The following is a 22,445-nucleotide window of genomic DNA, read 5'->3' on the forward strand; positions in this document are numbered from 1 at the left end:
TTATCATCTAGGTACAAACAACAACAACACAACCACTTGTAACAGTCATTATTACCAACCATATGGTATAAGTAACTTTCTGGATGGTTATCATAGCTAATTATAAGGAAGGTAAATAGTTCATTCTGTAAGTAGTAACTAACCACTGGTATTGTGGTTAACACCACCACTAACTGCAGGCTTTTTAACCTAATACTGAAGTGGTTACTTTAATTCCTGCTATAGTTAAAGCAACACCTGGTGGTTATTATTACCTACCTTGATGGAGGTACTTTCAACCCACACAAAGTTGTTATAACATTTTGGATCTTGGTTGATGTTACCAACCTTAGGTTAAAGTTACCTCTTCACATAGATGGTTCCTATAACCTTTAAAATAAATGGTTGCTTCTACCTAAAATTTTGGTTACCTGAGTTTCTGGTAAAACTACCCATTTTTTTGGGTTAAATCTACCTTTCAGTTTTTACAGTGTAGGTAGAGGGGGAAGTCACTACAGAGCATTCAAGGTCACTCCCCTGGGCTGTAAAAATGTTTTCAACCAAGTGGTAATTATTACTAGTAGAATAAGTAACTGAGCAAGCCACCTAACAAATAAACAGCAACTTCCTTATGCTTTCATCTAACCCAAATTATTGTCTATAGACTACACAAGCCATGTGACTAATCAAATTTGAGCTCAGTGTCTGGACTTTACCGGGAATTTCAGTTCTGTTTGAAAATTATGCTGTTTGCGTGATGACATCAATAAGTTTAAAGCAATGTGATTACATCATCACGCAAAATGCCCTGGAACTGAAACATCTGAAGAAGGGAGGTTCCACAGTAAACAGCAACCCTCCTTGAGCTTTCATCTAACCCAAACTAATTGGGGCTATCTGGACAATGGAGGTGCCTGCAGGCTGAATAATGGAGGTGCCTGAATAATGGAGGTCTGGATAAGGAAAGTTTTACTGTATAGCCCTAGCTATTGCTGGAGGAGCTATTTCGGGTGATTCTGTGGCAAAGGAACACTGAGTTTGTTCTCAGTTTGATCACTAAATTTAAATACAATAAGCTAACTAATCTCTTTAGTAATATCCCCCACTATATAAACTCATGTTTTTCCAGTACCATGCAGCTTGTTACGGTTCCAATTCCAGAACCATATTTTTGGAACTACAGTTCTGGAGCCATTACTTTTTGGAACCTTTAGAATTAACTCCCCATTAAATCATTTTCCCATACTGTTAAAGATTTGTACTTGGATTATGAATGGGGATATTGAAAATTTGAATATCAAACACTAAACCAGAAGTTTTAGCAACCAGGTTGATATGATGACAACTATCGGTTCTACTTCATCTACTACACTGGAACCTCCCTTATCCAGATTCCGGACCTCTATTATCTGGGCACCTCCAGGCAGCCCAAATTAGTCATGTGGCATGTAGTCTATTGACAATAATGAACTTGAAGCTCAAGGAGGGAGCCTAAAGGTTGCTGTTTACCTGTTAAAGTTGGCTTGTTCAGTTGCTTATTCTACTGATAATAACTATACCACTTGATTGCTAGGTGATACCACTAGATAAAACATTTTTTATAGCCCAGGGGACCAACCATGCATGAATGCTCTGTAGTGACTTGCCCCTCTACCCAGAAAACTGCACAAATTGATAGCCATAATAGCATTTAGTACAGTTACTTCAGCATATAACTAGCATGCGCAATTGTATACAACCCATATAAAAATGCAACTAGGGCTGGTTCTTCTTCCTTCAAAAAAAATGTTGGTACTGAGTATAAATCATCACTATCAAATATCCTTGCAAATGCAATGACACTAGATTGCTTTAAAGTAGCTCAATGCTACTTGCATTCATCTGGTTATGTGTATGTGTAATAATAATTATAGTTCCAGTGCTTGATGTGTTTCTTTATAATTCAGTTCAGTATTGCATAAAACAAAAATAATATATTCAAGTTGTATATAAGTCTTGAGTAAATATTATTAGTTGTTCAGATATAACACATCTTTTCGTTTCAGTACTGAGACACCAATTGATTACTCCAAATTTCCTAGTTTCAGTAATTGGTGAAATTTCCCCAAATTGTGCATGTTCTGTAGGTTCTATAAAGATTTTTCATTGGAGTCTCTTTGTTTTGGTAAGCTATATTACTATACATGGCTAAAGCCAACCTGTAGCTATCAGAGAAATATTAACATTTATTTAGGGACAATCCATGTATGTACCCAATAGTTACATGGAGTTGGTCTCCACTAGAAGACAATATATAACAGCTATACAAAAGGTCTATTCTACTCTGAAGCCTACAGTTTCATATCATTCACTGAATACATACAGTGACCTCAAGACTGATGACTGTGGTGATATAACTGGCTTCTATTCCACTAAGCTTTGGCTTTTCAGTATTTTTGCTGGTTCCCAAACCTATTATACTAAGAATAATTTTGTTCATACAGATATATAATAGCTATAGGTATGGCATGATGGTACAGTTATTATGATTGAACTTCCCTCGGGAACTGAGAATTGTGCACATATCCCTTGTCATTACTATGTATTGGACATTACATTGTGCCATGCATGTTGCTGCAGAGTGCTAAATTTGCTGTCTGTTTGGCTGCGCATTATATAGAAACCTTTTCAAGTTCTGGTATACAGTTTTTAGATTTATGCTTGTTCCTGCACCATCTGATTCTTATCACAATGAGATTAGGACATCTTCAGTAGTCTTCTGTAACAGTTCAGCATGAAATCTCTAGCTACTTTTAGTGAGGACTACCAGTATCTCCATGCTAGAGATGCAGTGATTATGCTGGCATGGATCATGTTTGTCTAGGTGGATTTGTGCACATGATGCTTGATTTATACTACTCATGGTCACCATCTCCGACAGGGTTGTATAGATTTCATTGCAAGGTCTTCATATTTAGCTTTTTTTGTTGTTGCTATTTTGCCCTTGTATGACCTCATCATCTCATCATCTGCTGTATTTCAACAATGATATTTTGTGCCACCACTCCTTTATGATACTATGCTGGTTGATAACATACTTCTCAGCTAAACTGATACAAATACTTGCATGTATACAATACCTCTAATATTTATTGTGACACACAAATTTCAATACATACTATATCAATAAATAGTGTTGAACTTTTAAGTGTTCGGACTGCTTGCTAACTTGATCCTAGCTGTGTGCTAAACAAAACAAAGAAAAGTTATTTAATGGCATTACCAATTATGGCACATACATACCTCATTCAGTACAGCATCATTCAACCAGGTATTACCAGAAGACAAACAATTAATCTGATGCATATACTTGGCAGTGACCACTTCCCACACAACAACACCCAACTGATGTTTAGCATTTGATTGATCATGTCCCTTGTAACCCTTTCCTATACTCAACATTGTCATGTTATTGTCCACTCCATACAATGGAACTAGGAGCTGTACTGACTGGTGATATGGTTTCATGACGGTCAACAAATTTTGTGGGAAGGTAGCACTGACAACTATGATGTGTCCACTGATCAGCCCCACCCAAAATGTATCCATGGCAACACTTGCAGATAATATTTTACTCTTACAATGATCAAGTTGCCTACCTAACAGAACATGAGTGTTGAAGTTACAAGTACTTGATCGTTTTTGTGGATTCCAAGCTGAAATGCTATGTCCATTAATATGTGCAGTCCACATAATTTCTTCATCAGGTGATGGGTAGAACATTCCAACTCGCCAATCAACGTCAATTCCCTTGTCCTTGTCAAACTCTAAGTCTTCAAGACTGACAAAGAGTATTTGATCACCAGCTGATACCCATAAAAGAGATGTACTCTTAATTACAACAAGAGAACGTATAGGATTACTTGATAGCTTCCTCTCTTTTACAGGCACCTTCCCAGGATTGAGATCAAACATAAGGCACCATCCATTAGCAGTACCCACATACACATGAGTGTCAGAGCAAGTCAAACTGGTTCCATAGTCACCATCTGATAATGTATCATCAACCTGTGTATGTATGGGAATCTCTGAGTAAGTACAATTATCTTCTCTGTTCTCTATCTTCAGTAGTGCTCCTTTACAATCAGCCAATATTGATGTGGCCCACACTTGATCATGATGGGAGAACATGGAACAAATCTGATGGTGCTCAATAAAACATTTTTTCTCCATCTCCAAATTCTTCACTGAAAACACAGAAAAATAAGCACCATCAACTCCCTGACAACACAGCCAAGCATCACTTGTTGAAGCACACGCACAAGTAACTGGATTACTATCACGAAGTGTGGTTACACCCATCACTAGCTGATTTACTGGGTCACACAACTGCTGTACTACTATGGGTAAATCAGGTCTGTTGTCAGGGTTAGTTTGGCAACACTGCTTCACCAAGCTTCCCAAGTAGTGCAACTCAGAATCAGGAACTGAAATAGCCTCATAATGGTGTGGAATTTCCCATTCTGGTATAGAGTATCTATCTTCATTAGGATATTTTCGTTGCATTACCTGCAAAAACAGAGCTCCAAGAGAGAAAGTATCTACCCTGCAATTATATATCGCCTGTTGACGAACCTCTGGAGCTATAAATTGACCAGCAAAATGACTTTGTATGCCTCCTACTGTGTCTCCATAAGTTACAATTTCCAGATCAGCCAGTTTACAGTTAATCAACTCATCCATACCCAGTGACCACATTAACACTCTTGTTGTAGTCAGATGACGATATATTATTGGAATAGTGTGAAGGAAACGCAAAGCAGATGTGATCTGTGCAGCAATCCGATACACAACTATCCGAGGTACTGAAGGTTTCTCCTTCAATAAACACATGTCTAATGTGCCCAGTGGACCATCTTCCATCACTAACATGAGATTAGGATAGCCACAAACTCCAACCATTGCCACTAGACATGGGTGCTTTATCTTCTGTAAGTAAGCAACTTCAGCTCGCAAAGTTCTAAAGGTTTTGTCAAACAATTTCACATTTTCCCCAGTAGAGCCTTCCTCACGTGATTTATATTGTTTTACAATCACTGGTGAAACTTCATCATGCTGAATCTCTAATTCTCCATGAAACGCAGTTCCATATTTGCCTTTCCATACTATAATTTCAGAACACTTCACTCGACCATGATCAATTTTCTTCACATCGGCTAACAAAAGATCAGGAGCTAGTAGCTTTAAATCTATTTCTTTCTTACATGTAGAACAGTTCACTTTAGTACCATTCTCCAAGTGAGTCAACAACTGTTTTATTTTAAACATTTCAACATTTGATCTACTTTGATGTGCTTCAGCAGCACATTCATAACATGGAAAGACTTGTTCACATTTGTCAACAAGACCAGGAAACCATTCACTAACTATTTGCTGGACTAAATTAACTAACTGACTCATGATTCCTCTTTGTTGGGCTTGGAAGGAAACAATTATAGAAATACCATCATTACCACCTATACGACATGAGTCAATGCAAAACAGTTGGTCACTAGTGCAGCAGTAAAGACCAGTTTCCCAAAAATGTAGTTTCCCTTCCGACTGTTGCGGCATGGATGTAATTTGATCTAGCAGTTCCCCTACCACATCAATGCTGTTCATCAAACGTGAGAGTAGACGACTCCACAGACCTGGTGGAAGTGCAGTCTGGAAAAGATAATCTCGTCGAAAATGGAGTTCTGTAATAAATGTTGCAACAACAGCTGGCCGTTTGGGTGGCAAACAACATGAAATTACGAATTTATCTTCATCCTTGTTTAAAGGCAATGCTATCTCAAAACGATTAAATAACTCCAAGTATTGGTCAATAAACTGCTCAGAATAATCTCCACCAGCTCTTCTGAACAATTCTTGCAAATGATCTCTTGTAATAATTCCATTGTCAACATATTCATTTCTATCTTCAACTGTTACAACAGTAGACATGAGCTTACAAAGCCACTGAGGATTCACAAAGTACAGATCATCAAGACTGTGTCGGTGATCATCAAAGTGTAACAATGAGCCAATGCCATGGAGGAACAATGCAGCTGCTCTAATGTCATCATCACTCTGAAGATCTGTCTGTTTAAGGCTTCTTACCATTTCTTTAAATTCTTCAGCCTGAAGAATTGGTTTAGACAGCTGAGACAATCTTTTGTCTACTTGAGTGTAACTGTATGGAATATCAGACCCCATTATAGGATGACCATCAACTTTGTAATCTCTTGCAACATTGTAAATCTGCTTCTTAAGTTCAGTCACACCCACACACCTCCCTTTAAGTCCTACATAGTAAATACCCGCAACATTATTTTCAATGAACTCTCGATCAACATTGTTGTAAAAGTGCCGTGTGTATTCTTCACATTTAGCATCAGCAGCTCGTTTGCCGCCCAACTGATCAATCAGAACATCAAGATGAGTACCAATGACAATGATGCGAGATTGCGGAGCACGTAATATTATGTTGTCTAGCCATGGCTTCAATTCATTAATGCCACCTACTCCTTCCGTGACCTTCCATACAGCAAGGTAGAGTGATCTTGTGCTCAAGAACACTTGATGAGTAGCGTAATATTCTTCTTGACCAGCGAAGTCCCACACATTAAAGTGGAAAGTAGGATCAAACATTTTAGGTTGATATGGCCATTTACAAATGTCAACACCAATTGTTCGATCTGGGTTTTCTTGAACTCGTCTGCCTTGAAGACAACCAACCATAGTTGTTTTACCAACCTCCTTTTTCCCAACTAACATGAGTTTCATGTGGTAATACTTTTCCTGCTTAAGAAATCGACTCCTCAAATAAGAAACACAAGTTTTTGTATTTTCACAAATGCTTGGAGGAGGATCAAAAAGATGGTGTAAACCTTCCAGTACAAGATTTTCTAGTTTACTCAAGCGGCCAAGATCAACTGGTAAAACAAGAATTTCAGGATTATAGCTAATGTCCAAGACATTTAACTCATGCAAAAAACAAACACACTTGGGAACTTGTGTCAACAGGTTGGAACCTAACCATAACTCTCTCATGGAAGATGAACACAGATTTGTAGCACGGTCTGGTAATGAGCTTATTTCATTGTGAGAAAGATTAAACCGAACAAGAGACGCAGACCATGAAACATCAGGGAGAGAGGATAACTTGTTGAATGAAAAATTTAAATCTTGAATAAAAGGTAGTTCTAAAACAGAACCTGGAATAACTGTAATGCTGTTCTTGTGTAGATGAAGTTTAGTACATTTCTTTAGATAAGTAGCTATATTGGTAGGTATAGTTGGTAGGGCCACTAATTCATTCTGAGACAGATCAAGATGTCTTATGACTACTGAAACTTTCTTAAGCCATTTTATTTCTACCTCACCCAAACTCAAACCACTCCACCCAACACTTCCACTGTTAATATCAACATTTGTTTTTTGCAGCAACTCATCAAGTACTTTTCTGTGTTTGGATTTAATAGCAATTTTAATTGGCACTTTTGTTCTCATTTTTCCTCCATCAACATGCTCTTTAATTTTATCAGGGCTTATAACATACTTCACTTCAGCATTATTGTCAACTGGCTCAGGAATCTCGTTAGATGCTTCACTTTCATGTGTGGGTGTGTTGGGCTTAACAAAATATTTCAACACCTCTTCAGACTCAGGATTGCTGAATAATGTTTGCAAAAATTTATGATTGTTTTCTTTTGCAGTCTTCACCATTAGCAACATCAGTGCAATATCCACTTGTTCACTGTGCTTCATTACCTCTTCGATATTACCTGCTCCAGCAAGGATCAACTTCTCAGCATTTGCACAGTTACCTTTCTCAATAGCAGCTTGAAGAGCTCTTTCATAACAGTCATCCTCCAACTTGCTTTTATCCATATGCTTCCTAAGTAACGCATCTAGGCCACTTGCTTTCTGTTTAGCAGCTCGAATAATTTCTATATAAAAAGACAACAAAACTAAAGAGGATACCAAATATACACAAATACATACACACACATACTTTGTACAGTAATACTAAAATTATCAATTTAAAAACAAAGCAGTGATTAATAGCAGTGAAACAAGAGACATGATTGTGCTATGTAGCTTTATCATTTGTTCAATACCAAAGAGATTTCCCACATACAGCTACAGTTTTACACTGTCTTGTTTCCTTTGCATGGATCCCTACTTCTTAAATGAATCACAATACCTTACTTATACTTTATCAAACAGTACAGTAGTACTGTTTAAGTAGGGATTCCCCCCAATAGTGACGTGCGCAGCCTAAAATGCTGCCTTTAAAAATCATCCTTACAAGACGAAAATCACCTTTACGGAATAATATTAGTCCATCTAACATCAAATACAGCACTAACAAGTTGATGTTGTGTGCTACTTCTAAAAACCAGGCACCATGCAGCTAACAAACTCATCTGGAATTAACCAACTACTGAAGAGTTTTCAGTTGTGCATCATTATTATTAGTGTAATTCTCGTATTTTGCAATTCATGAAATTTTCATAATTCTTTTAAATACGTTGCTATGCACTGCTAAGGAAGCGCTTGTTAAACAAACCACTTTTACCAACATATTACACACAGAAGTATCTTCAAAACTGTTTTTTAGTTTGACTATAGCGTTTTCCCCACAAATTCTCTCAACAAAGCTGCTCTTCATTTGCGTACGTAAGGGATATGCCCCCTTTCAACTTGAAGGGATAAGCTATTCCTAGTAGTCAACAAGGCCTGCACTGTTGTTTTTCAGTTGTTAAATGCCTGTAAAACCCTGAAGGGAAGGTAATTTACAAAGTCTGAGGACAGTCGCCACACCCGTATTTCAGACCGCCGAAAAGAAACCACTTCAGAGCAAAGTTTACCCGTGCAGAAGTTTAATACAGATTTCATTTTGCTTTTACTTCTTATGTAAAGGCTGCTTTTACCATTATTTAATAAGTTTGTTCACGTGGGTGCGTACGGACAAATATAGGTAGATAGGTACACACACACACGCACGCACGCACGCACGCACGCACACTTTTACGAAAACAATTTCAGTAAACCAGGCGCGTGCTCACAGCCAAAGGCTGGCTGTGGGCACATGCCTGGTTTAAAAACAAGAAAATGCTTTATACAGGAGGCCAGATACAGAATTTTAAAAAATATGAAACTCAAATTTTCGACTGTCAGCCTGCTTGCCTGCCAACCTGACCACAGTCACAAGGCTAGAGGCCAAATGAAGCAGCATACAGCCACCATATTAAGCCATAATAACAAACTCACCAGTGGCATGTGCCTTTTGTGGTTCAGATGAGTGTGTGCCCTCTGTGCCTTGCCTTTCCTTTTGTCTTCAATTAGGTTGGTCTTCGTCCTTCTTCATGCAATGGCATTAATTGTCTCTATCAACACTTTCCTTGAGCAGCATGTTTAGGTGTTGCAAACTTAAAGTGATTATGCTTGGTAGATACCTGTAACTGCACAATAGGGACAATGCCTATTAACGCGATCTTGGTTTAATAATGGCCGAGCACTGAGCACCATGCCTCTTAACAATCTATTTACTCAATCACAATGACACACCCCTTGGTCTAGCACAGTGAAAATATGAAATAGTGGCCAACCCCCTGGTAGGTGAAAGGCTAACACAAGATATTCTAATACAGCAGTCATCCTAATAGAACAGTCGTGTGTGTGTGTGTGTGTGTGTGTGTGTGTGTGTGTGTGTGTGTGTGTGTGTGTGTGTGTGTGTGTGTGTAGCTGTAACAAAAAAACCAAACAAACCAGTATATTAATTTTAAAATGAAGTAGGGATCCAAGCGATAAAAAGTAGTGAAACAAGAGATGAATGATTATTACAGCCTAGCTTGGTGGGAAAATCCCTACTTTGGCACAACAAAATCATTGTTATAACATGCCAATTTAGATAGATTTTCTCACCAAACTATGATGTAATACCGGCCATCATTCATCTCTTGTTTCACTGCTTTTTATCATCACTTGGATCCCTACATTTCAATATATTAGATATTTCTTTTTTAGTTTTAACCTGTATTACATAGTACATGACTGTTGTGCGGAATGACTGCTTTATTAGGGTAACTTGACCACACCTTTTAGAAACAGCTGGGTCTCAGGTTAGGTTATCATCACACACAATGAATCACTAAGTAGTACAACACAATGTAGCAAACTTTTTATGAGTAAAATTATCCTTTACCTTGTATCACTTCCCTCACATGTGATGGAGTAGAGTGTGCTGTGAAGCTAGCCTCAACTATAATAACTGTGGTCAGGCTGGCAGATAAGATCAACAGCTGTTTAACTTCTTATACTAATGTTGGTTTTGATGTCAGATACACTTCTATGAAGTTTTTGATTGACTAATAACAATTAATGGCAGTGTTTTCCATGGGAAACATTTTATTTTTGAAGGATGATCTGCCATAGTGCACAGAGGTGGATCCAGCAGCTGACAAATGGATACACCGATGTGCTATAGGTGGTTAGAGTGAAATTCAGGTTCACTAGCTAGCTTACAGTGGAACATGTTTAAGCTGGTTACCTTCAGGACATATTTCTTGATCTTAAAACTAGTTAGTAACCATATATCTAAATACTTGCTATAAACTAAGGAGGTTGACTATGTTGTTTTAGTTTACATAACAGTAACTACAACAAAGTTATCAAATAACAAAGTCTAATCTTTGGTAAAAATAAAAACCAGCCCAAACAAACAACGGAATCCCAACTATTTACTAAGGTGTATTACACTCCAAAGAACTGTTCTATATAGTTTACTTGCAGTGATGCATATCTGTACTCGTGTCCACCATGCCTCATCCAGGATAAAGCAGCCAACTGTCGTACCTGTGTCTCCATCAATGTATAACACTTTCTTTATTATCAAATAATAGTTTTCAACTCGAAGACTAATTCAACTCGCCTATTATTAAAAGTTACACTTTGCACTATTACATAACAAATGCACACTAGTCCAGGAAGGATCCAGTTATCTCAGAAATGGAACCTCTATGGGCATGTCCACTTCAGTACTAGCACATCTTGATATGAAACGCATTTTACAAGTTATAGCAAGGCTAAAGTTTATTCTGAGTGAGTTATGATGCCATGCTGCCATAAAACAGCAGTGGCCGTTAATGGGTAAAGTTGGTGTTTTTAGATAGGTGATCTTTCTATACAGGTGGCCGCTAAGACAAGTTCCACTGAAGTGTCACTTTCACAGTAAGGTATATATTTGGATGTTGCTATTTCTTCTAATGGGTGTATTTCAAAGGTCTTGCTGTAAATGAATCAAATACAAAATTATGCAGCGACTTTACCATTAGAATTATTGACTGAGTATCTTGATTGTTAATTGTCAGTAAGAACAACAGTCACTCTACATTGCGTGTCTGGAGGCGCCCTTAAATAATAGCTAGGATCCCTATCTCCATCAATAACTGCATCTTGAAGATCTTGATAGCAGTCAGCACTTAATGCTTTCTGTTTGTGCCTAAAAATTGCAAGCAATCTGTTTCAATCTACCGAGAACTATTGGAATAATCTCTTGGCCCTTAACAACTCCGACGCTTAGTGGTAGCAGTAATATACCAAGGCCGCCAATTATTTGTTGTTAGCTAGTGTAAGGTTGATGTTCCATCCATCAGTATCATGAGAGAAAATCATCGGGTACTGCAAAGAGTCACAGCCTGTCAGAAATATGATGCAAGCTACTATCTCATTAGGCATCAACACACCTACCTCATCACAAAGGAGACTACTGTACCTCTTGGTGTGTTCACCTGTAGGTCTCTTCATTTCATTGATTACTTTGTTTGTCAGAAAGCTCCTTAGCCAATTTAAACAGTTGTGAATAGTGTTTGTCATTGTGCAATGACCTCAAACCACCAAGTATTTGACACCTAGTGGCTACCTGTGATTCCTGATTACCGATAAATAAATTTGATAAAATTTGGGATCTCACTTATTGAAGGAACCATTCTACCAATACGATCGTATGAGGAGGGGTTGAAGCCAGGCATTGTTACCTCATTAGACTCAAAGCTGATCATTCGGAATGCAGAATTATATGTTTTACTATCACTATTTATACCTTCATACGGGTGCTACAAGAATGGCTGTGGTTGAGGAAATGGCTCCAGTTGGACATTACAGGTAATTTTAATCTCCACATTGTGAAAATTCATATCAATTGGTTTTAAAAACATAACATAAGGTAACTGAAGAAAAAGTTGTTGTGGTGCACCAGGGATCAGTGGGATTAAGGATGTATCTATGGAATTTTCAGCAAGTTTTGCTCCAAACCACTTGCCTTCAGTGGTCCCTAGACAACAAATGGCAGCACTTAGAAACTTATAAACAGGCCAGTGTTCACAAATGAACATTTCATTCAGCACAAAATCACTTTAATTGTCGTAGTAGTATATAGTTTCTCCCAACTGTGGCACATTACCCATATATAAACACCAGAGATACAACAGTGCAATTCCATTACTTTTAATTCTAAGGAAACTGTAAGATATAATAGAATAATGACAGTCATATTATGCTATATTAGAGTATACTAGCTGCGGTATCTGCCCTTAGTGCAGGTTGAGCTAAATGATTGATATAATACTGTGCCTGCCCTTCGAATATTGTATTGTTTGTGCTTAACCACACATGTATTGCTGTAGAAGCAAAATGCATTCCAGTGTACATGTCTGTGATCCATTTAGCTCACCAACTGTAACACTAATAATATTATTGATGCAGCTGCAGGCATTCAAGTTGATGTATAATCTTTCTGAATTGACACAGACACACACATGTAATAAATAAAAAAACAGCAAGTGTACATTTGTGACATAAGGAGTTGGTTTGTGCGTCCATATGATTGATCAGTTGAATACACAGTGAAGTTGAATTAAAGTTGCCAGCTGATCATGTGATTCAGGGCATTAAAGCTAGACTAAAGGCAGGCCTGCAAATACCCGTAGTTAACCACTGTCATCCATCTGCTGTGCCCAAATGCAAACTATAAATTCCATCCACTCACTTGGAAGTTTATTACGTATGGTAACTCCAGTTTCTCAGCTCACTCGTAGCCTCGACCACTCCCATTTGTATTTGGCTCACTCAAAGTTGTATTCCTATCCCATTCAGTTCAGGCCTGCGCTGTCCCTTCTCCAGAGTTCATATTCCGGGAGGTCAAAGATATCACTCCTCTTCTGTTGCGAGTTTGTGTTGTTTGGCAAAAACGGACGTCACTCAAGGCAGAGATGCCTCATTGTTACTCTTCTACTTTGCTGTGATCCACCTAATTACCATTCTAGAAGCACAGAAACTCATTGCGCATTGTTTAAAATAGTTCAACATGTCACATGCGTCTGACGTCATTACTATTGACAAAGCAACGGGATTTCAAGGTAAACATGTTTCCGTAAATTCACATTATATTATACTTCGACTTTCCTGTCTGTTTGCTTTCTTGCTGAATTGTAAGGTTAGTTCATTAGTTGTAGGCATGAATTCCACCATTGGATAAACAATTTGGGGTACAGAATTGGCTTGTAGAGTTTGAAGTTAATTATTGATGAAATTAGGGCGTGGCACCTGTCAGAAAATGTTCAAGACTTTTATTCTATAGTGACACTGTAGCGGTAGAATTCACCATGTAACCATCACCAAAGAGTGTGTATTATAACATAGATCAACGGCATAGGGCTGTAATTACTATACCATGTAGTGGGAAGTAGCTGTGTTCAAAATACCAGTTTACGAAATTGCAGTAATGGTGATTTTTCGGCGCTGTACAGCAAACGGGACATGCTAAAAACTTCTATTAACAAACTCCTTGGTGCCAGCTTGATGGCAATTACTATACAGCAAATCTGGAGTCAATCGGCGCTACTGTTCGGGAGTTAGCTGGATCACGGACAGACAGACAGCATTTCAGCTTTATATAGCAGATTGATAGGGCAAGCTTAGATGAATATGACTGCACACCTAGCTACCGTATGCATTCACAAGAAATGAGTGGTCATTTCAACATCCTCTGAGCCAACGCAGTGAGTACCAGTTAACGCACATGCCAGCTGGAATTGGATCTGGAAATGTCACATGTCTTCAACCACCAGCACGAAAGCTCAAGATTATTGTTTGTTTTTGTTGCCAATCGTATCCCTGGGCCTTCAAAAATCATCCTAGAGACATCTTATGCGATAAAAATCACCTTTACGGAATAATATTAGTCCATCTAACATCAAACACAGCATTAAAAACAAGAAAGCACTATTAGGCTGCCGGATATAGAATTTTTTAAAACATCACTAAAACTCGGAACTTTAGTCTGACTGCCAGCCTGCCTGCCTGATCGCAGTCGCAAGGCTAGAGGCCAAACGAAGCAGTGCACAGCCACCATTTTAAGCCACAATAACAAACTCACCAGTGGGATATGCCTTTTGGGATTCCAACGAGTATGTGCCCTCCATGTCTCGTCTTTCCTTTTATCTTCAATCAGGCTAATCTTCTTCCTTCTCCATGCAATGAAAACATACTGAGGAATTTTTCCTATCAACACTTTCATATTTAGATGCCGCAAGCTTACTGAAGCATTTACACTTGGTAGATACCTGTACCTTCATGATAGGTTCAATGCCATGCCAGTTTAATAAGTTTGGTTGATTTATAACAATCAAGCACAGAGATGACCAGTCAGACCATACCTATTATTATTGTGTTCATATTGCTAGCATAATGAATAGTTACACAGACTTACTCAAGATACTCTAATACAGCAGTCACCAGTCACACCTGTAAGCTAACAAAAGTATATTAATTAAAAACATGCCAATATATGTAGGGATTTTCCCACCAAGCTATGTTGTAATACCATCATTCATCTATTATTTTATTGCTTGGATCTTCATTTTTAAATTATAATACCGTATTTGACCAGTTAATAGCCGCGGTTCGTATAATATCTGCCCCCAGATAGTAGCCGTTCCACAGCCTAGAATTATTGTCATAAGAGCCACCCTCAGATAAGAGCCGCGGCTTGTATCTGAACATACTGTTACAAGTGTTGACTAAACACGTTTGAAGCAAAATCAGGCAAAGGAGTTGTTTAAGGCAGGAAATAGCATTTTTGAGAGAAGTTAAAATGAATTACCATATTGACAGATGATTAAACAAGGTCAGTCACTTGTGAATCTGTATAAACGCCGCGGGCTGCTACCACACAAGCTCATAGTAGCCGCCCTCGGATAGTAGCCGCCTTTGCATAGTAGTCACAGGGTTTTGCTTCCTGAAAGTTATAGTAGCTGCGGCTATTAACTGGTCAAATACGGTATACTAGTTAACATGAGTGATGCAATTACAGTCAACATGAATACTGAGGGACTGTTCTCTATTATCCCACCATGAAAGATATCGAAAGCTGATGGTGGTCAGAACTCTGAATGGCACTTTATTCTTTAGACAATGATTGAAAAGAGTTATTGTATATGGACAACAAGCAGTGTTTGAAGTGGTACTGAAACTGTGGAAGGATACTTTGAATAGATTTAAGTGCCTGATATATAAAATATTGTGATGTTACTATTTACCGTACACACACATTATTCTTATTATTTTTGTGTTTTGCCTCGTACAGGCCCTACCTATTGATGGCATACTGTCTTTTAGCAAATCAGATCAACAATAATTTATACAACCAAGTACTAAACACTAAATATTAACAGTACAGCAACAAAACTCAAAATACAATAGCAAAATATAAACACTGAAGTTTTAATAATGACAAAACAATGGATACAGGGTAGGATGAAATTTGAGTGTCAAAACAGAAGGCGGAACAGTGTTCCATAAGAATACTGTGCTCACAAAAAATTGATAAGTGGGAACAAGAAATGAGCAGGAGCACAGGAGGAGTCAAAAATACAGTAGTCCAAAGAACTGTCTTGGTCATGCATGATGTCATACATCATTGATACACTTCACTTATGTAATATTGAATTTCGAATGGTTTCGCATGACGGCAAACTTTCTACATTTGTAACTGAAGTGTGTTCTATAGACCCCGTGCGCACTAAGGAGTGGTCCGGCAAAAAGTTGCTACTGCTTCAGATTTCACAATGATTTACGAGGGACTTTGGAGGGAAGTGAGGGCAAAAATATTGATCGTTCTATTGCAAAAACTTTCCCTTGGTGGGATAACTCGCCATGCAACAAGTATATTATGTACTTTAACCTAGTAACTTACTTTGTAACAGCACTCTTCCAGTTTTTCAGTAAGATTACTTCGCATTACGTACATTTCACAATTTTTTTCTAGCATGGAACGAATACATTTTTTCCCCCCTCAAAAATGGCGGATGCCCCATTTCGATGATGTAATATAAAGTGCCACGCCTTGGGGTCTATAGAACTTTGAGTAGGAGAATCAAAGTGTCCAAGAGTGCTCTATCAGTCATCTTATAAGCAAGACTCTCAGTCATCTTATAAGCAAGACTCTTGTTATAAGTAATAAGACTTCTTTAAGAACAATAAAGAACAGTGCCCAGGAGGAGAGTAGTGCAAGGGTGATAACAAAGATATTGCCTGAGTTGTACTGTGATAGGACTACTTTAAATCCCAGTGCAAATCACAGCCTATTGACCATCATTAAACAATGTATTCTAAATAATTCATTCATTACAGAGTAGCTGAGTAGCACAAACATACATCATAGCCACTCTAAATTATTGAGCATGTATCTGTCTTACCACCCTATGCAGTGGAACCTCAGTTATCCGGACCCCACTTATCTGGATTCTCGGCTAACCAAACTATGGAAATGACTGCTCTATTAGAGTGATGACTATTCTATTAGGGTAGTTGATAACACTGGAATTTAAAAAAAAACAAAAACATTCTTTATGCTATTTTAAGCACAGTTTCAGAGATAGGGACTTTCAGACTTATGGACCACCCCTGGTCCCAAGGGATTTCACTGTACTGGCATAACATGGCTGGTTTCGAGGTGTTACGGTTGCCCTAACAGGTATACAGCAATAATGTTTATGTGACAATTGTGCAACAATAGACAATGAACCACACAACAAATTTGATGCAATAGTTGATAATAATCACACGACAATAATGATGAGACGCTGGTACCTGCAGGCTGCTGTTTGGAGTTACTGATGTTGGTTTTATTATTACTTTCTGCTGCTTACTGATGCTGCTACTACTTGAACCTTACAGCTTGTGATTGGCTGCTTATCAGCAAACTACAAGGAGGAGATAGAGTAGCAAGCAGTAGCAGTAGCAACAACAAACTCCTAGCAACAGTAACAGCAGCCTGCCAGCACCAGCGATTGTTGGATCGTCTCATCACAATTATAATCTGATTGTCAAATGTCGCATCAAAATTACTGTATGGCTATTTGTCGCATAGTTCCTGCTTATCATCACATAATCCTAAGGATGATAAGTTATTAACCCAGCACAGCACTTAGACGATCCCATATAATATTGATGATACATAATCCTGGTGAATATCATACAGTATGATAGTACTGTATAGTAGGGACCACAAAGGAGTAGGTGTGGCCCACGAAATGACATCACCCAAAAACCAGCCTCAATTTTCCCTGACGACAATGAGACAGTATTGGTTAGGTAAAACTAAGCCCAAACAAGCTTTCAGATCAGCCCAAAACACTTTCAGCAAGTTGCTACGGAATTTAAATAAATAATTTAATGGAATTTTCTACTGATTGACTAACTGACTGACTGATGCCTTCAGACAAGCATAACTCGATAATGGCTAACGCTATGGGCTTGATTTTTTCACTGTTCAATGTCGCTTCGGCCCGAGAGGTGCTGCACACCACAGTACATACAATGCATTCTTCATGGACTTACCAGTGTCCTCCTTTGTGTCCCATTCCTCTTTGCTGACAGCGAAGTGTCGATTTGGTGGTAGCACATGATGGCTTCCCTTTGTAACGGACAAGGTAATGGAAATCGTCTGTATTTTTCATAGTGGTTACTTTGATTGCAGAGGTGCTTTTCGAACAGTTCTTGATTCATACTGCTGTGTAACAGGTTGAACATAGCCAACAACGAAGCATAATAGATACTTCACTTTTCAGCCGATAATTGATATAACTGGCAGAGTTGGGGTCGCTACTCTAAAAATGTAACTCACTACACATTACTAGTTACTTCTAATAGCAACTATTACCGGTAACTTTGAGGGCTGTAACTAGTAATATTATTACATATTACATTTGTTTGTTACAAGTTATAAATAAGCCCAACCTTCTAAATACATGCCCCCACCTTACACATGTTTTTTCTGGTGTAGTTCAGCCTAAAAAACGCAGTATCTTGGTCTCAAGGGCACTCCCATACACTATCATTGTTCTTGCCTGTACAGTCATATTCAGTGCTGTCAGGACCCCAAAAGCAGCCAATCCCGTCCTGGATACAATGCGCATTAAAAAGAAGTAACGCGTTACAATTTCCAGATGTAATATCCCTCATTACTTTGTCATGTAATGCGCTATACTACTTCATTACAACATAAGTAATATTATTATACAACGCATTACAAATGGAACTCGTTATCCCCCAACTCTGATAACTGGGGCGTGCAACACCATTTCTTTCAGCATGCGGGGATTGCAGAGGTGCTTTTCGAACAGTTGTTTATTCGAAATGCTGTGTAACGAGTTGAACATAGCTGACAACGAAGCGTAATAGATAGTTCACTCTTCAGACAATAATTGATATAACTGGGGTGAACGGCGCCATTTCAGATGCGGTGTAAGTGGGTTCACTAGTCATAATAATTATTTACAAAAAAAAGTTAACAAACAAGTACACAAACAAAAATTTGGAATTTTCAACTAGAGTAGGGACCATAGCACATCAATAAAAAGTACTGAAACAAGTTGGAGTAGTCCATGATATTAAATCACAATAAAACAATAAGAAGTGTTATATTCCTACTGTGCATTATCTTGAGCACAGTAGGGATATGATATAACACTTCTTATTGCTTTACTGTGATTTAATATCATGGACTACTCCAACTTGTTTCAGTACTTTTTATTGATGTGCTATTGTCCCTACTCTAGTTGAAAATTCCAAATTGTTTTGTGTACTTTTACCACAGATAAAGGTGTATATTACACTTTGCTGTAATGTATTAAAGCCCCCTAGGCCTAGACAAGCCCTAAGAACACTTGCTAATTGACTGTCAACAAGACTGCTTACCATTGCTACGTAGTGATTTAGCAACATCAGTTTTGAAGTTCTGCTCTGCAGTTTCCATTGGAGTTCGTCCAAATGCATCAGTCACGTGCACATCAGTCTTATCGCACTCCAGCAACGCTCTGACAGATTGTGCTTGTCCAGCTGAGGCAGCTAAGTGAAGAGGAGTATATCCACCATCAACAGTTTTGCAATTGACATCTGCCCCGAAATCTGCCAACAACTTCACTATTTTGTGGTGTCCATTGCTCGCAGCTGCGTGGAGTGGATTGTAGCCAAAGAGACCCTTCGCGATAGCTTGTTGACCATGAAAGTCCAAAACACCCTTAACTTTGTCGAAATCACCAGTCGTACACAAGTCGTACAATCTTCCTGCGACATCTTGTAAGTTTTGACTGCCAGATGGACCGTTAGGCACGTTGGGTGCCGACATCACTCCCGTTTACGCGGCAAGTCACGAGGTTCAATCGCCAATCAACCACAAAGCCACCAGCAGGGAAAGTACCTCTGACCTTTCATTGACTACATTGATAGAAAAGCGGTGAGCAGTTCCGTTACACTGTATCATCCTAGTCTCGTGCCCAGACCGCTTTTTTTCTTTTTGTGTGGGGGCGGAGAAAAAAAGGGTCTGGTGGATGTGAAGCCGGATCTACAACTTTTGGGGATCGTTGATTAGTGGTGATGAATAGCAAAGGCTTGTTAACGAAGCAACAATAGGAAATACGGCGCGCGTAGCCAAGGATGTAACCTTGCCAAGCAAACGCGCGCCGTATGTTGCTTCGTTAACAAGCCTTTGCTATTCATCACCACTAATCAACGATCCCCAAAAGTTGTAGATCCGGCTGCACAAAAAATGTATTGGAGATCCACCAGACCCTTTTTTTCTCCGCCCCCACACAAAAAGAAAAAAAGCGGTCTGGGCACGAGACTAGTATCATCCATGGTGTTACTTACTTAAGCTTTGTATGTGAAGCTTTTTATTGTTAGCTAGGTCAAGTACTGTTCTTAGGTTTAATTTCCAGTTCCAGTTTGCTAGGTTAGGTAATCCTAAGGCTGCAGCACATGTTGCTGTCAGACCTTCAGTGCTGGTCACTGTAAAGCTTTAATAACAATGACAATGTTTGTAGCTATAGTTGTGTGGACTATGGCTACACCGGACGATGCTAAAATACTTCAAGAAGACTTGAGAAAACTGGAAATATGGGGAGAGACCTGGGGGATGAAATTCAATATAGAGAAATGCATGATATTAACAATCACATTAAAACATAATCCGTACATTACGGAATACACCCTCCATGGCGAAAAACTGAATCCTGTTGTAAATGTTAAATACTTACAATTGGGTATCAATTTTGATAGCAAGCTTACATTCAACCATCATGTGGACACTGTTTGCCAAAAAGCTAATAACACTTTAGCATTCTTACGAAGAAATCTGAAACACTGTAACCAAAGAGTTAAGCTGGATGCCTACAAGATATTTGTTCTACCAATTTTAAACTATGCTGCGACAGTTTGGTCCCCACACACGCAATACTACATCAATAAACTAGAAGCTATTCAGAAGCATGCTGCTCGTTTTATTGTGTCAAATTACCGCAGATTAAGTAGTATATCTAAATTCACTAAAGTTAAAATCCATAGTGTACCACCATACAAGGCTTCGTCTCTTGATGTTCTACAAGATTGTCAATCACCTAGTAGAGCTTCCTATCCCCAGTTATATTGTACATTCTACAAGATGTTTACAAGGAAACCAGGATAAATTCATCAAACCATCTGCTACTGTTGATGCATACAAATTTAGTTTTTACCCAAGATCAATTATACCCTATGGAATCAACTACCAATCAATGGGGGGTTACTATTCAGTGGACTGGACTACTGGACTGGAACACTGGACTGGACTACTGGACTGACATATTTTTTGATTTTTGCAAATTTTATGGTTGGATTTATGGAGTCTTGCTAGTAAGTACCCTTAGGGCACCTGCAGCCCACTTCTAAATGGTGAAGACGAACAACGGAATATGCGAAAACTGTCTCTTATCTTAATAATTTCGCTACTGTTCATTATGCCACTATACAACACTTATTTCTTACCCTGGTGTGTAGTAATGCTGTAGGCAGTGCAAGGAATTGATTGTGACAGCAATAGTTAATCAGCAATCAACTAGCCAGTAGACAGTATCCTTCAAGTTATATCCTTAGAGCAAGCTTGAGGAGCAAGCAAGCTAGTCTCGCTGCCAGACTTCTGTCTCAGTGCAGGGGCTTATATATTAAAGATTATAAGTGCCCATACTGAAAAATCTCTAATTGGTAAGCCCCTGCACTGAACTAGAGGCAAGTCTAGAGGTCTGGCCATGCTGGCGAGACTAGCTTGCTCCTCAAGCTTGCTCTAAGGATATCTTGAAAGTTATTGTCTACTGGCTAGTTGATTGCTGGTTAACTATTGCTGTCACATTCAATTACTACACACCAGGTAAGGAATAAGTGTTGTATAGTGGCATAATAAACAGCAGCGAAATTATTAAGAGACAGTTTTCGCGTATTCCACTGTTTGTCTTCAGCATTTAGAAGTGGGCTGCAGGTGCCCAAAGGGTTCTTACTAGCAAAAATCCAACCATAGAATGTGCAAAAACCAAAAATATGTCAGTCTAGTAGTCCAGTCCACTGAATAGTAACCCCCCAATCAATGATATTTTTTCCCTAAATGATTTTGATAGTATTCTTCAATCAACACTGACACATTCAATGAAAAACAGTAATTAATAATCTAAAGACATTGTTTTTATACTCAAATTTGTGAGTTTTACAATCATAAATATAATATATATATATATATATATCTCACAGACATCTGCTAAGTACAGTGACCTACGTATAGTCAGCGGCGGAGGAAATAGTTTGTGTGTGTGCGGGGGGGAGGGGGGCAGATCGACAGCCCTTAAATTACTTGGGCATAACACTTAAGATACCAAGTTACCAACTCCTGGACAGTGATTCCTTCCCACTGTATGCAATAAAAAAATTTTTGTTTGCCTTTGCACATACATCTTTATAAAGCTCTTTGCCAGAAAGTTCTAATAAAGTATATCAACTTTTTTTTCACGGTTTTCAGCCCCTCAAAGGATAATTTTCTCAGCAGACCGAGGGGGGGCTTCATCTGCACCTCTGGGCCTACAAGCAAATTATAAACA

General features: G+C 38.6%; 1 protein-coding gene across 1 annotated transcript; it reads right to left on the bottom strand.

Moving 5' to 3' along the window:
- Window positions 1–3,040: 3,040 nt before the first annotated feature.
- On the bottom strand, window positions 3,041–19,755 carry LOC136242607 (leucine-rich repeat serine/threonine-protein kinase 2-like). The gene is made up of 3 exons (XM_066034051.1): window positions 19,246–19,755; window positions 3,262–7,931; window positions 3,041–3,204 (listed from the first exon to the last, which is right to left on the bottom strand). The coding sequence occupies exons 1-3, from the start codon at window positions 19,673–19,675 to the stop codon at window positions 3,163–3,165; spliced, it is 5,142 nt and encodes a 1,713-aa protein (XP_065890123.1). The 5' UTR covers window positions 19,676–19,755; the 3' UTR covers window positions 3,041–3,162.
- Between the last annotated feature and the right edge of the window lie 2,690 nt (window positions 19,756–22,445).

This window comes from Dysidea avara, chromosome 13, assembly GCF_963678975.1.
Source record: "Dysidea avara chromosome 13, odDysAvar1.4, whole genome shotgun sequence".
Lineage (NCBI taxonomy): Eukaryota > Metazoa > Porifera > Demospongiae > Dictyoceratida > Dysideidae > Dysidea > Dysidea avara.